This window comes from Penicillium macrosclerotiorum (assembly GCF_028827735.1).
Source record: "Penicillium macrosclerotiorum strain IBT 26536 chromosome Unknown utg000006l_segment0_segment0, whole genome shotgun sequence".
In the NCBI taxonomy this organism is placed as follows: Eukaryota; Fungi; Ascomycota; class Eurotiomycetes; order Eurotiales; family Aspergillaceae; genus Penicillium; species Penicillium macrosclerotiorum.
The window spans coordinates 3,652,485-3,665,621 of NW_026643085.1; the positions used below are offsets into that span (position 1 = coordinate 3,652,485).

Genomic DNA, 13,137 nt, shown 5'->3' on the forward strand with positions numbered 1-13,137 from the left:
CGAGAGAAACACAAGTTACATTGGCATTACGCCTGGCTCTTCTGCCACTTCTTGAGTCTCCTCCGGATATCACCCTCGGTCTGCTGCATGGGGTTCAGCTTACGGTCCCGAACCATAGCTGAGACGTTGTCGCCATGCTTTTCGATCAGCCGCGCGATCCACTCGCCTTCCCGGGAGCTCTGGTGGCGGGGCTTCTTCGCCTTGGCACCCTGTCCCTCCGTATCTGCCTGGCGCTCGAGCTGCTGGACTATTTTTGAGCTGGGAAGAGTCTGAATCTCAACCTCATTGTCAGACAGGTCATTCAGAGGGTCATTGAGCGGGTTCGCGCGGCGGCGCTTGCGGCCTGCAACCTCGATCTCCTCGTCGTCGGCGCGGATAACACGCAAAATTTTGCCTGTCTCGGGGTCACGCTCAACCTTGGTTTCGGTCACGTCGATCTGATCAACGGCTTGGCCGGTGCCAGTAATGTGGAGCGAGTTCGAGGTCTTGGGGAGGGCTTCTTGGCCGGGCAGGCGCTCCTTACCACCGGTAGGGGCGTTAAGCTTGTGCAGCAGACCGAGATTCTTGTAATTTTGAGTGAGAGTCAACTTGGAGTCCCTGTGGTCGGAATTGTGTCAGCACATCGGAAAAGGTGGATTCTTTGAGGCAGAGTTGCGGCGGCTCGCATACCAGTTGTCGGCGATGATGGCGTTGCCGAGCACATTGATCTTCTTGTGGCCGTTTTTACGGCGGTTGTTCTTGGCCTTAGCCTTGGAGAGACCGGACCGGTTCTTCTTCTTCTGCAAAATCTTGCCCATTGTAGTGGTGGTGGTTGTTGTCGTCGGAGGGGGTAGGTTTGGGTGTCGATGGAAATATCAGTTATTATCGGCGTTATCATCTGGAAACTTTTTTGAATGTTTGCACCATTAATGCTTGGCGTGTTTGTCCTAGGGTCCGCCGATAAACTGGAGTGGTCCGACCACGGCGATAAGCGGCTCACGGTCCACCTGTGCGGGCTATTTCGTTCCTTGTTGTCCCTTCTTCTCCGGTTCATTTCCTTCGCAATGGCTTCGCGATTTATACCCTCACGCCGCACGGGCATTGCGCTCGCTGTGGGCTGTCTTTTGTTCTCGGCACTTGCTGCCGCGAATGCCCACCCTGGCGATCTATCCGTTGGTGAGATCGAGGAGCAATTGCAGGTAAACACGTCGAGATCCGGGGTCATTCATTAGACCCATTGACGTCTTGCAGATGCTGACACGGTCATCTAGAATTGCCCACTTGTAGAAGCCCTCAATGAGCATAAACGAGCTACAGCTCCGCAAACTACAAGCCTTACTGCCCAGATCTTCTCGGTTCTCTTCCCAGGGAGCCCCGCTGTGAATTCTCTCCTGGCTACCCTCTATATCTCTGGTCCCCCCAGTATGTCCATGTGTCTCCATCGGCTCATTATAAAGAACACCTTTCATTGACTTATCAGACTTCCTTCTGGCACTATGCCCCCCCAACATTGATCCTTCTTCCCTGTCAATCATGGTCGCCTTCGCGGTGGGAGGTCTCCTCGGCGACACCCTCTTCCACCTGCTCCCAGAAATCTTTCTCGGCGAAGACTCCCCCGATCACGTTAGCTTCGTCATGGTCGAACCGAACAAGAACCTCCTTCTCGGCCTCGGTATCATGGTTGGCTTCTTCACCTTCGTTGCCATGGATAAAGCCTTGCGCATCGCAACCGGCGGCGAAGGCGGCCATGATCATTCTCACGCCCACACTCACACCGACTCACCCACTGCATCCACCACTAGCTCCGCTACCAACGGTGACCACAGCGCCCTCAAGCAGCGTAAATCGAGCAAGCCGGCCGCCGATGCCCCCACTGTCGATGCCACCCCGGAGAAGGAAATCAATCCAAGCGTTAAGCTGGGCGGTTACCTGAACCTGATCGCCGACTTCACGCACAACATCACCGACGGGCTCGCTCTGTCCTCGTCCTTCTACGCCTCACCCACCATCGGTGCCACTACCACGGTGGCGGTCTTCTTCCACGAGATCCCGCACGAGGTCGGCGACTTCGCGCTGCTGGTGCAGTCCGGCTTCTCCAAGCGCAAGGCCATGGGAGCGCAGTTCGTCACCGCCGTCGGCGCCTTTCTCGGCACGCTGATTGGAATTGCGGTCCAAGAGTTCGGCGGTAACACGGTGGCCGACGACGGGGCTGTGGCCGGGCTGTGGGGCACTAGCTTGTCGTGGGGTGATATGCTGCTCCCGTTCACGGCGGGCACGTTCCTATATGTTGGTACTGTGGCGGTCATTCCGGAGCTGCTGGAGACGGGGAAGAACAAGGGTGCGGAGGTGCGGAAGACGATTGCGCAGTTCTTGGCTGTGGCAGTTGGAGCGGGAATCATGCTTGCGTGAGTAACTCTCTTTTACGTCTTGTGCTTATTTGGTTGCGTGGCGACGCGGTTGGACTAACTTCTGATAGGATTTCTTGGGACTAAATGCGCGATCTGCACTGTATTGGATTGGAACGGTTGTATCTGCATTCAGCTTTGACGGCGCCTTCGTTTATCAGTAGTATTCCTCTCAAGGCCACTATGTAGCTGCATCGTTGTTCGGGTATAGCATCATTGGTTTGAGTTCTTTTTTCCATCATGTTCCTACAGATATCTCGAAGCCTTAAGCTTCGCTTAATTCAGAGAGAAAAATTTACATCGATACGGATTGATCTCTGAAGAAGTCGCCACAGTGCATTCGTATATCTAGTATTCCAAAAAGGGCCCTATTGTAGTAGGGCTCTCCCCATAAATATCAGTCGAGACGGATTCTTTCCAGGAATAGGCGACATTTCCCTCCTCCGTCCCACCTTGAGATGCTAACGCCACACCAAAACAACGAACTCCTGCTTGGAAATCCCGACAAAATTCAATCAAAGGAACCCTGATTCTGAGCCACGCAAAATTGGAGTTCAAATTTAATTGTCCAGAATAAAAGCAATTCTGAACGATGACGCGCAAAAAGAGAGAGAGAGAGATAAGGAGGATGACAGAATGGAAGAAACGACCTGCAAGAAAGAAAAAGAGTAAAAAAGAAAAAAACAGGGACGCCGAAGGATGTCTATCTTGTGAGAAAAAAAAAAGGCATCTTGCCTCTTTGCTAGCAAAGACAGCGAGGGGAACGATGCCGGAGCGCACGCACAGCGCACGGTACATGTTTGGGTTGAATTGGCGTATGCAGGACATGACATGAAGATGGAGAGCGAGCCCTTTACTCGTTATAATGGTAAACCTATTATAAGTTCGGTGTTAGCATGGGGATGCAACAAGTCATCTATGGCGGACAGCAAGGAAAGGGGAGGAAAGGCGACACGCACAAAATAATCCGGTAATCCGAACACCGCGTAGCCTAATCGTTTGGCCATTTTGGCGAAGCCTTCCGTCTCCACAAGGTGAAAGAATGGGAAGGCTGGGAACATGGCGCCGTCGCGGTGCACGTCGGCTTTGACCATGAGCGCAGTGCCGCCGACGCCGTCCAGGGATACCCTGCGCCCGGGATCTAGCGCTTTGAAGTCGGGCAAGTAAGCCATCAGGGTACGGTATGTCGGGATCTCAGCATATCCTTCTAGAAGGATCTCGTCAGGGCCCATACTTGCGGCCAAGTCCTGGGCCGTCTGGCTGTCGATCCAGGAGTTGAAATCGTAGGGTCGGATGTCCATTCTCCCGAGTTCGGAGTTATAGTACCGCTGGTAGCAGTTGGGGACGATTATAGGCTGGTTATGACTGGTCAGGTCTTGGATGAGCGATGCCGGCGTTTCCACGATATCCCCGTCTAGCCAAAGTACCCACGATGTACTAGGGCCAAGGGTGGTGAACACCAAGCTATTGCGAGCACGGCTCATGGACTCGCGGCGCTCTTTCTGCGCTTCCATCTTGTGCCGGACTTTTTCATTTTGCGAGCTCAGTGGGGGATCGAAATCCTGCCGGAGAATGGAAATGCTGGCGAAGCGAGTATCAATCGGGCCCGATTGCGTACGAGAGATGGCTTTCTCTAGTGCTGCGACAGCGCTATTCCCTTCCTTGGTCTTGGGAGCGATGAACCCCAGCGAAATCAATTCGTGCGGGTAGCTCAGTTTGACCAAATTGTCCCAGTATTGCTGGTAGAACCGTGCCAGCGGCGTGAGAATGAGGATTCGCTCGCGGTTGGCGATGGCGCTGGCCGAGCTGGTCAAGTTGTTGAGGTTATAGTGTACCACGGGAGGAGCTGCTTGGAGGCCATCGCTGCGGAGAACTTGTGACTTGTGAAAAGGTTGGGTTGGTGGAGAGAGAGGGTGCTCTGCGGCGTCTTTCTGGCGCTGCTCAGAGGACACGGCAGATGCGGCGGCGGAGGGGGGGCGTTGGTGATAGCAAGAAACAGAGGAAGCCGAATGCCAGCAGAGCAGCCAGAATGAGGCTGAGAGGACTCGCACGGCGCATGGAGCGTGCAACGGCCATGGCCGTTTCCCTCCCAATTGCAAGATATGTCGAAGTTGTAAAGGTGTAGAAAGATGACTGGGTCCAGATCTGAAACGGCGATCGGCGAGCGTGGCCTGCCTCAGGCAACGTCGAATCTAGCCCCTTCGTTGATGATCCGCTCACTGCGTGTAATCCTTCGGGCTCCAGGGACGAGACGAGACACTTCCCAACTTCAACAATTGCTGTCGGGACTGAAGATTCTGTGAAGTCTGAGTTGGAAATAAGCTGATTGTCTATTACTCTGTTCACTCCTACTCTCGCCTACTGTCCCTGGCCGGAAAGAGCTATGCCCAGTCCACATCCATGGCACTCGACAATCTCTTTCATCGAATGGCCTAACCGCGAATGGTCTGCAGCACAATGGGTCCTGCCCAAAGACCGAATCGCATTGGTTTATCCCGGACGTCAATTGGCAAAATTTACGGGATACCCGAAGCAGCGGGCCCGTCGGAGACCGACGCCTGCCGAATGCAGCCTGTCAATATCTCACATTCCTGAGCTCGGCCAACCTCGGCGCGATACTGAGCATACCTCCTTGCTCAGCTCGCGTGCACAACAGTAGGGGAAATTGAAAGCCTTGAAAGGGTAGGCATTGGTTCTATGTTCTAGCCGTAGCTACACTGAGCTATTTTTGTTGTGCTATATGTACAAGTCTTGTTATTGTCTGGGTAATCCCAGACGGGGGATCGTCACGCATGTTTCATGGCAGGGTCCGCATCACTCCTTCGAATGCAACCAGGGCCATTGCGTTCGCCGGGAACGCCCGAAGGAAGCATGGTACGAATCCCCGCCAGTAGCCTCTCCACCCACGTTCGCGCCAGACAGCCCGCGCAGCATCCTTCCAGCTGTGGAACTGTCTTTGGCCGTCATTGAGGGCGCCGCCCATAGGGTCGGTCATGAGGCGCTGCTTCACGACATCGGATGGGTATGACGTGAGCCAGAAGATCTGGGCGGAAATGCCGCCGGCCCAGAAGTTGATAACAGGGGCCGACATTTTGGTATTGTCTTTCAGATAGCGAGTGAGGATGTCGTAGGAGCCCCACCAGAAGAAGAAAAAGGAGCGGAACAAGATGGTTGCGAACAGTCCACGGTATACTCCGCGAATGCCATGTGTACGGAGCTGGTTTGACCGCCATTTGTTAACTAATGCGTCGACAAGGACGTGCGACACGACTGGAGGAGACTCACCATCTTGCGGAGACAGTCAATTGGCCCACTGTACATGCGCTTGGTTTTGTCTGCAGCATATTGGACTTGGAGACGGGCCTTGATATGCTCGACGGGCGCAGCAATAAAACTGACCGTCGTGCCGGCCATGATGCCTGCAATTCCATGACCAAATGACGGCAGGGTGTTGGGATCAGGCTGGCTGCGAGAGAAGGGGATCCACGGGCGAATGTGCGGTTTAGAGAAGACGTTTTCGAGAAGTAACCGTCGGTAGAGGGTCAAAGACCCCAACATGCTATCCACCAGAAAGTCAAGTCAGTGCCTGTTTCCATTGATGTACGGTCCATGTTGGCCCCTTGAGGAGAAGCGAGTTGATCTGCGATCACAGGACAACTTACACCGAGTCCATCACCATCCATCCGACCAGCGGTGGTGTAGCTCCCTTGTACAATCCCCGCACGCCCTCTTTGCGTACGGTCTGCAACGTGCAGTCCAACGGGCCGCGGAATTGTGCATCTTTGCTGGTTTGGAGGCGAACCTTGACCGTATCAAATCTATTCACAGAATCCTTGTTATTCCCACTATTTTGAATGGCCGCACGGAGTTTGAGGAAACGGGGATGACGTACGGATGGCCAACTAAAAAGCGCAGAATTAGCATTGACATCCTTCCATAACCCCTCTCTGTGGGGTTGAACCGCTTCGCAACCCCTCAATTTGGGGATCGACTTACCACTTAGCTTCGCGATACCCGAAAACACCCCCGCAACAAACCCCTTATAGTCTTTCTTGCCTGCCGCGGCTGGCGCAGCCGCAGGTGCCTTGCTCCCACTCCCTGGCTGCTGTTTTTGTGAGAGTTGCTCCGTCATTGCGGTTGTCGAGGGCACTTGCATAGGCGCCTGCGCCGATGACATCGTTGTTCACAGCTAGAAATTGCAGACCCGTGCGTCAGCGGCGCCCTCGATCGTCGGGAGATTCTCGCGGTGCAGACGCCGTTCGGAGAAGAGACGAATCCGGGGTTATCGAGGAGGTTGGACGGGTTGGGCAGCTTGGGGGGAGGGTGGAGGTGTGTCGCTTGGTACCTGAGAGTCGGAATATGGGAGTGGAAATGAAGCAAATCGAGAAGTTCGAGGAGCGAAATCGGAAAGTCTTCAATGATTTGCCTTGAAAGGGCCCCGCAGTTGGCTCCTTCGGGGAGCAACAGACCAGCTCCGGTACTCCGCTCGGGGATTTCTTTTTGGGATTGTGGCCTCAGGCCAAAACACGGGGCGGTCAACAGGTGCATCCCACCCTCGTGAGAGAAGGGGGCATGTGGCTCATTGTTCATTTTGATACTGCCTTGCCATGGGAAAGAAAGAGAAAAATGACATGATGCTGACTTACTGGGATTCGGAATCGATCGGCGGACAGGGTTGTGTGAGGAGGGCGTCGGAGATCGCTTGGACAAAACCTTAGACTCGTTGGAATGCATTGGCCAATCGGACGAAGAAGATCTGTCAGATTCAAGTCAAGTATTCGAACAAAACGGTCAGCAGAAAGAGGGCCACAAGTGCAAAAAAAAAAAAACAAAAAAAAAACAGAGATATTGTAATGATCCACAATTCATACTCCAAAGCCGTGTAGATATTAGAAGCCAAGAACATAATCAAAACAAGCAACAGCACCAGACCTAGGACTCAAGCAACAGCGTTTCAAGGGATGGAAGGAAGAGGCCAAACCTTGTCAGTAAACCAACAGGAAAGGAGAAGGGGCTGTAGCGTCAAAAGACGAATAAGAGAACGAGACTCCGGCTAGCTGAAGGCGACAGCGTCATCAAAACCGGACATTCGGTATCGAAAGCCGAATAGGAACCCAACTTGGAGATATTAGTATGTCAAAATCTGTATCCACTTCAACAGGATGCTCTTAGCGTTGGCTAAGGCCAGTCAGATCTAGTGAACAATAAGTGCGAGAGAACATTGCGCCGAGTTCCGGAGAGGCTGAAAGAGAGTCTGGTGAGATGATGTGGAAGTTATGACTCTCCAGAAGTGAGAAGTAAGAAGAGATGAAGGAAAGAGATCCAGAAAGAAATTGGTGCGCTTTAGGAAAGATGTGGTGTCAAAACATGATATTGATGTGACACAAAAAAAGAGGGCGAAAGAAGGGAGGCGCTATGAAAAGAGCCATCTGGATTCCAGTATGTCGAGAGGTAAGATTATCGAGTCGCAGGGCATTACGTACGAGGACAAGGACTGGAATTCGGGACCAAGGTATGTGAGAAAAAGAAAGTTAAAGGTTGCAGAAGCCTCCAACAGTGAAATTCAATAACAGTTCAACGGTCTGACTACTCTTCAAACAGGAATGCTGGATCGACACAGCGGGGTATAGATAGATACATGCGGTCGTAATGCAAAACAGGAAGGAAACAATGGAACGTCAGTCTGGGTACAACAAGGCAATTCTAGCGCGCCCTCCCAAGACATTCCCATGCTCCAGAGGCAAGGAACCTTGAAGCGCCCTTGAAATCTTTCTTTTCATGCCCAGGACACCGAGTCACCAGAAAAAAAAACAACAAAAACTAAAGGAAACAGTAAGGAACATGCAGTGCAGGAGTGATTGGCAAAGCCAACGCCCAGTCTGTGGAATGGAATAGAGATGATAGTAATCCAGGAAAAGGGAAAACTAAGCAGGTCAAGGACAAGCAAAAGCAAAGAAAAAAAGACATCAACTTTCATGCAGGAGTGTCGCTGTAGAAGGTCTGTCGTATAGAGAGGAAGATAAGAGAAGACGGCAGGATGGTCACCGACCCTTGGTGGATTTGCGGTTCTTCTGACGAGCCTTCTCGTTCTCCCGCGCAATGAGTTGTTCTATCAAGTCGGCTGGCGGCCCGGTGGAGTATCCGGTGGAGTACCCGGTGCCGTCTTGTGAGAAGCGGTTGGGTTTGCTGCTCGACTTTGAGCCTGAGTTGGCGGACAAGTAGTCATTAGCTTCGAGCGCGAGCGGCGTGACAGGGCCAGGACTCAGGAGTGGGTCGAGACGCGGGGCGGATGGGCTTTGCGTGGCACCACCGAAGAGTTCCCATTTCGAGTCGCGTGACCCCGCCGAGAGATAACTGGTTTGCCGGAACTGACGCGGTGACGGAGGCTGCCAAACGGCATCTCGGTCGTCGGTGGAAGGGGGCTGGTAGACGGCGGGGTGAAAGCGCGGCAGGCTGCCCAGATTGAAGCCGGGCATGGGCTTGGTTGGGGCGGGTTGGGATTTGCGCGCGGGCTGCGGCGAGCTTGGGCGGCGGGGAGACATGGTAGGAGATGCCACAGGCGAATAGAAGGGCGAACGATCGGAGCGCATTCTGACTTCCCGGCCTCTATAGGAGGACCGTGGGGAGCGGAGGTGTCGAGACTTGGCTGAGAGTGAGGCGCGCTCCCAATCTTCAATATAGTCGTCGTGATCGAATCGGCCGGTGAGCGGAGTCACTGGGAGATCCTCGATGTCGACGTATTGGGAGGCCCGGCGAGGAATCGGGATTGGCCGGGTAGAGGAGGCAGAGAGGGAGAGAGACTCGAAAGCGTCTAAGGGGAGATCCGCGGTATGCCGAAGATGAGGACGAGAAGAGCGAAAGGAGCGAGAGGGCGGCGATGGGGGATGATATGCGGAGGAGGTTGCCGTGAGATCCCGCAGGGAGGACAGGGACACCGGAGTGGGGTAACCGTGCTTGAGGATCAGACTCTCGAGATGATCCCGCGGACGGAATGGAGACGAACGAGAGGCCGAGGAGAAGCCTAAACGAGATGCAGGCGATCAGAACGGGAAAAGGGAACCTGGAATGCCGGAATGTGGTGCAAATGGGGGGTTGTTGCGTGTTCTCGGCTCCACGGGCCGAGGGCGTGTAATATCCCAGCGAGACAGAGACAGAGACAGAGAGACAGAAAGGCAGAGTGGAGAAGCCCGAATGGGAGAGAGGGAGAGGGGAGAGAGGGGGGTTTGATCACACTTACTGCCTGACGAAGATCCACTGAGCGACGATGGATAGAAAGAGGAGGACGAGGAGGAAGAGTAAGAGAGCGGGACAGTCGAATGGTCGGACTTGAAGGGTTTGGACGAGCGCGAGTACTTCCGGCGCATCGTGTCTCTATTTAAGGATGATCTGTTAGCCGTTGCCCGTTAGTCCGTCAATGCATTCCCTGAATTCCCCTGGCTAATTTCTTTTTTGTTTTTGTTTTTCTTTTTTTTTTTTGTTTCCGCTTGTATTTCTTGCATTTCTTGCATTTTTGCGCAACCTTGCGGGGGGGAATATCCACATGTCGTCATTCGGGGCCGCCAACATCGATGTCGCTTTGCTTTTCTGCGTCGGCGGCTCCACTGGGCGCTCCAACGCCCATGGATCTCCCCAAGGCTCGTCCCGTGTGGAAATTCGGAAATTACACCAGACGCCCCTAACAGCACAGTCTAGAACATCGTCACTTACCAGGGCCTGCGTCCTCGCTGGACACCCACTGCACCACAATCAACAACACCCTTCACGGGTTCTCGGTTCCAATACCCAGAGACTCCCGAACCCTCCGCGGATTCGCAATGACCCGCATACAGGAGCAACGGCGTCTCGTTCGCGCATCCGAGGGCAAATCGGGAATGCGGGAGAGGCCAGAGACCCTTTGCAGCGACAACCTGCTGCACTCTCCCGACTGTACCGAGTTTCACCGGTGGAGCAGGTTCTGAGAAACCCCGCTAGGAAAATGGCCTAGGCTGCTCAGGTCTAACAGATGGTCGGCATTCGAATCAGACGTGTGCTGCAGCCAACAAGCTGAGAGAATCCCTTCAAAAAACTCAGCAGTCGCGCAACCCAAGGATTCAGGGGGTCAAAGGGTTCCAAATATAGCTTTCGTCGAGAGCAATCAGAGGCAGCCAAAAATAAAGGAAACAACCAACACAGGAGCCGTGGGCTTTTTAAAGAAGCCTCCCAGGCACCGCTGAAACATGGCCTGACCTCGTCGTTTAGTGGCGGCCGTGACGGTACACAGGATCAAGACATCTATACCCCAGACCTCCACCGGTTCCAGGGCATACCGAATGTATACCGGGTGTATACCAAGTATAGCCTCAAGGGTTTACAGACGCTTTTCCCACGCGGGGCTGCCTGGTGACCCCCGCGGACTTTCGTTTCCAAGGCACAGGCACACCCTTTCTCTGCTTCCCCACCACCTTTGCGATTTTGACTCCATCCATAAATACAAAAAAGGAAAAAAGAAAAAGAGAAAAGGAATTTAACAGACGAAAAATGTACACACACACACAGAGAGAGAGAGAGAGCATCTGGACAGGGATGGGAACTTTCCATCACACTGGTTCCCAGCCGCTGTCATCCGCGATGCTAGCGAGTGGCTTTCGGCAACGGAGCAGGTGGATCTCCGATCAGCGCGCGGTTGATCATGCGTCGGCACGGGTCATGCCTTTGATTTGTACCGACGGGCTGACCCTGACTGGCGATCCCCCTCTCTCAGCGGGAACATGAGAGGCTTGGGGGAATGGGGTTGGACAGAAAACCACTGGGAATTTCTGCAGCCTCTCATCCTTCCCTTCGGAGTCCCTGGACCCAACCAACCAGCGTCCTGGATGCCGGAGCCCCTCCTTCGATCAGCCGACTCCGATCAAACGCCCCCGGGACGAGCGACCGCATCGTCTGCGTGGCTGAGAAAATGCTGACGAATGCGATTCAGCTAGTCTCGTAGGCTTTGCGCGTCGATTTTTTCCCCCCATTCTGCCTTTGACCTTTTGCTGAGAAAATCTACGCGTAGGATGTCTCGGATGACTGACGAGAAGGAGGGTACTATTTCCCGGATAGATCTTATGAAGGCTCATAATGACTAGGATAGAACCGCTGGATGCCTCCACTCACGCCTTAGCTCGACCAAGTCAGGAGATTATCTTTCCGCATGAGTCTTCAGGATGCAGCTCGGATCGTCGACGTTACAGGAGCTTGATCCTGCCGATATAGATCGGGATGCGGACCTGCCCCTCTCCCCACCCCCTTCCTTCTTGCAGCGGGTACTTGCGGTTGGTTGCACAGGGACTGCTGCAGCTTATTCCCGGCGGACGTCATCTTTGTTCCTATCGGCGAGTTGGGTTCTCCGGCCCGGGGTCGAGCGTAGAGCGCCGAGACCGAGCTCTCTCCGGAGTATAGAATGACCCACTGCGACAATAATCTTAAATGCAACCACACGAGGATGAGTGTGTGTGCGCGTTGTGTAATGGTGTCGCCCGGGAATATACCAACTGCCGACCAGAACCGACTTCAACCCAGAAACTTGGCCAGCTCCATGTTCCAGCTACACAACTCGATCGAGATCGGTGCAGCCGGATGCCCCTGCATGCGAATCCCCGGGCCCTAATGCAGCAGCTAATGCAAGTCAACCCCTCCTCATTGCATCCAACCACGACCATCCTCCCGCTCAGTCCCTCCCATCTAGCGACTGTCTCTCTCTCTCGCTCCCTGACAGACTAAGTCCAGTCCATCAAGCACATCCTACATTCATCAAATAGGATGGGCTCACTTGCGCTGACGAACTGGGATGACCTCCTGCCAAAGTACCTTCTGCTTCCCACAAAATCTGTCCGATGACGCCGTCAAACTAACGCCCTTCGACGTGAGTCTGCAACTGGCAAGCGTCCCCCCCAGATGAATAATCGGGAAACCCAAAAAAAGAAGTCCACCCTACTGTCCCATGACAGGATCAACCCTGAATCTAAGACGATGAATAATTCTCCCAGCCAGCCAAGAACGCCGGTCCTTACTTTCAGGGCTCGCTCCACCACCCCAAGCGGTATCGAGACATGTTCATCGGTCTCTTTGCCACATAGCAAGCCTTCGTCGCTCAGTTACTCCACAGCTTGACCGTCATTGACAAGAAACAGGCACTTTCCCTTCCCCCCCCCCCACCCTTGCTGACTTCGATAGCGCCCTCCGCCCGCATGGTCTCGTACATGAACGCGTCCGCGCACCACCAGTCTGCAGAGGTAGGGTATATCATTATTCCTTCGCCCTACAGCGCACCCATGTCACGAACCATGCTGTTGGCCTGCTGGGGCCTTATGCCCTCGACAGCCCGCCCAGAGAGGCTTGGGACTGCGGCGCATGCGGTGGCTGGCGGGCTCACCGAACACGCCGTCTCTTGCGGCGGTGCAGCGGATGGGCTCTCAGCTGGAAGGGGTTCTGCGATGGATTCGCGTCACGCCGGATGTAGAGGCCTGGATAGATTTGTAATGAGAGGGATAAGCTACCGTATGGGTAGCAGGCAGATCGGGGGCAGGATACGGCGCACCTCTCGCTGTGCTAGAATGACTGGCTTGATGGGAAGCGCGAGCTTTAGTCGATGCTCTTCTGGTGAGATAGGTCTTCGAAGGAAGAAGGACTCATTGAGACTGCTGGAACGTACGCCGTCTCGCCTGTTCTCAAGGGAAGTCTTACGATAAGATATCAAGTAGAAGTCCAAAGTAAAAGGAAGAGAGCGATTTCG

At 54.0% G+C, this 13,137-nt stretch overlaps 6 protein-coding genes across 6 annotated transcripts; 2 read left to right on the forward strand and 4 right to left on the reverse strand.

The window, feature by feature from the left end:
* Window positions 1-26: 26 nt before the first annotated feature.
* N7462_006592 (nucleolar protein 16) lies at window positions 27-797 on the reverse strand (the record flags this gene model as incomplete). Its single annotated transcript, XM_057078310.1, has 2 exons — window positions 27-597; window positions 670-797. 2 exons carry the CDS (start codon window positions 795-797, stop codon window positions 27-29), a joined length of 699 nt encoding a protein of 232 aa, XP_056933890.1.
* A 246-nt stretch (window positions 798-1,043) lies between these two features.
* N7462_006593 (Zn(2+) transporter YKE4) lies at window positions 1,044-2,471 on the forward strand (the record flags this gene model as incomplete). The annotated part of the gene is made up of 4 exons (XM_057078311.1): window positions 1,044-1,178; window positions 1,251-1,401; window positions 1,460-2,384; window positions 2,456-2,471. The coding sequence occupies 4 exons, from the start codon at window positions 1,044-1,046 to the stop codon at window positions 2,469-2,471; spliced, it is 1,227 nt and encodes a 408-aa protein (XP_056933891.1).
* Window positions 2,472-3,237: 766 nt separating this feature from the next.
* N7462_006594 (mannosyltransferase complex subunit MNN9) lies at window positions 3,238-4,245 on the reverse strand (the record flags this gene model as incomplete). The annotated part of the gene is made up of 3 exons (XM_057078312.1): window positions 3,238-3,258; window positions 3,344-4,190; window positions 4,220-4,245. The coding sequence occupies 3 exons, from the start codon at window positions 4,243-4,245 to the stop codon at window positions 3,238-3,240; spliced, it is 894 nt and encodes a 297-aa protein (XP_056933892.1).
* Window positions 4,246-5,181: 936 nt separating this feature from the next.
* N7462_006595 (uncharacterized protein) lies at window positions 5,182-6,561 on the reverse strand (the record flags this gene model as incomplete). The annotated part of the gene is made up of 3 exons (XM_057078313.1): window positions 5,182-5,601; window positions 5,670-5,943; window positions 6,047-6,561. The coding sequence occupies 3 exons, from the start codon at window positions 6,559-6,561 to the stop codon at window positions 5,182-5,184; spliced, it is 1,209 nt and encodes a 402-aa protein (XP_056933893.1).
* A 1,864-nt stretch (window positions 6,562-8,425) lies between these two features.
* On the reverse strand, window positions 8,426-10,238 carry N7462_006596 (uncharacterized protein; the record flags this gene model as incomplete). Its single annotated transcript, XM_057078314.1, has 3 exons — window positions 8,426-9,405; window positions 10,092-10,119; window positions 10,212-10,238. The coding sequence occupies 3 exons, from the start codon at window positions 10,236-10,238 to the stop codon at window positions 8,426-8,428; spliced, it is 1,035 nt and encodes a 344-aa protein (XP_056933894.1).
* Window positions 10,239-12,592: 2,354 nt separating this feature from the next.
* N7462_006597 (uncharacterized protein) lies at window positions 12,593-12,864 on the forward strand (the record flags this gene model as incomplete). The annotated part of the gene is made up of 2 exons (XM_057078315.1): window positions 12,593-12,637; window positions 12,670-12,864. The coding sequence occupies 2 exons, from the start codon at window positions 12,593-12,595 to the stop codon at window positions 12,862-12,864; spliced, it is 240 nt and encodes a 79-aa protein (XP_056933895.1).
* Between the last annotated feature and the right edge of the window lie 273 nt (window positions 12,865-13,137).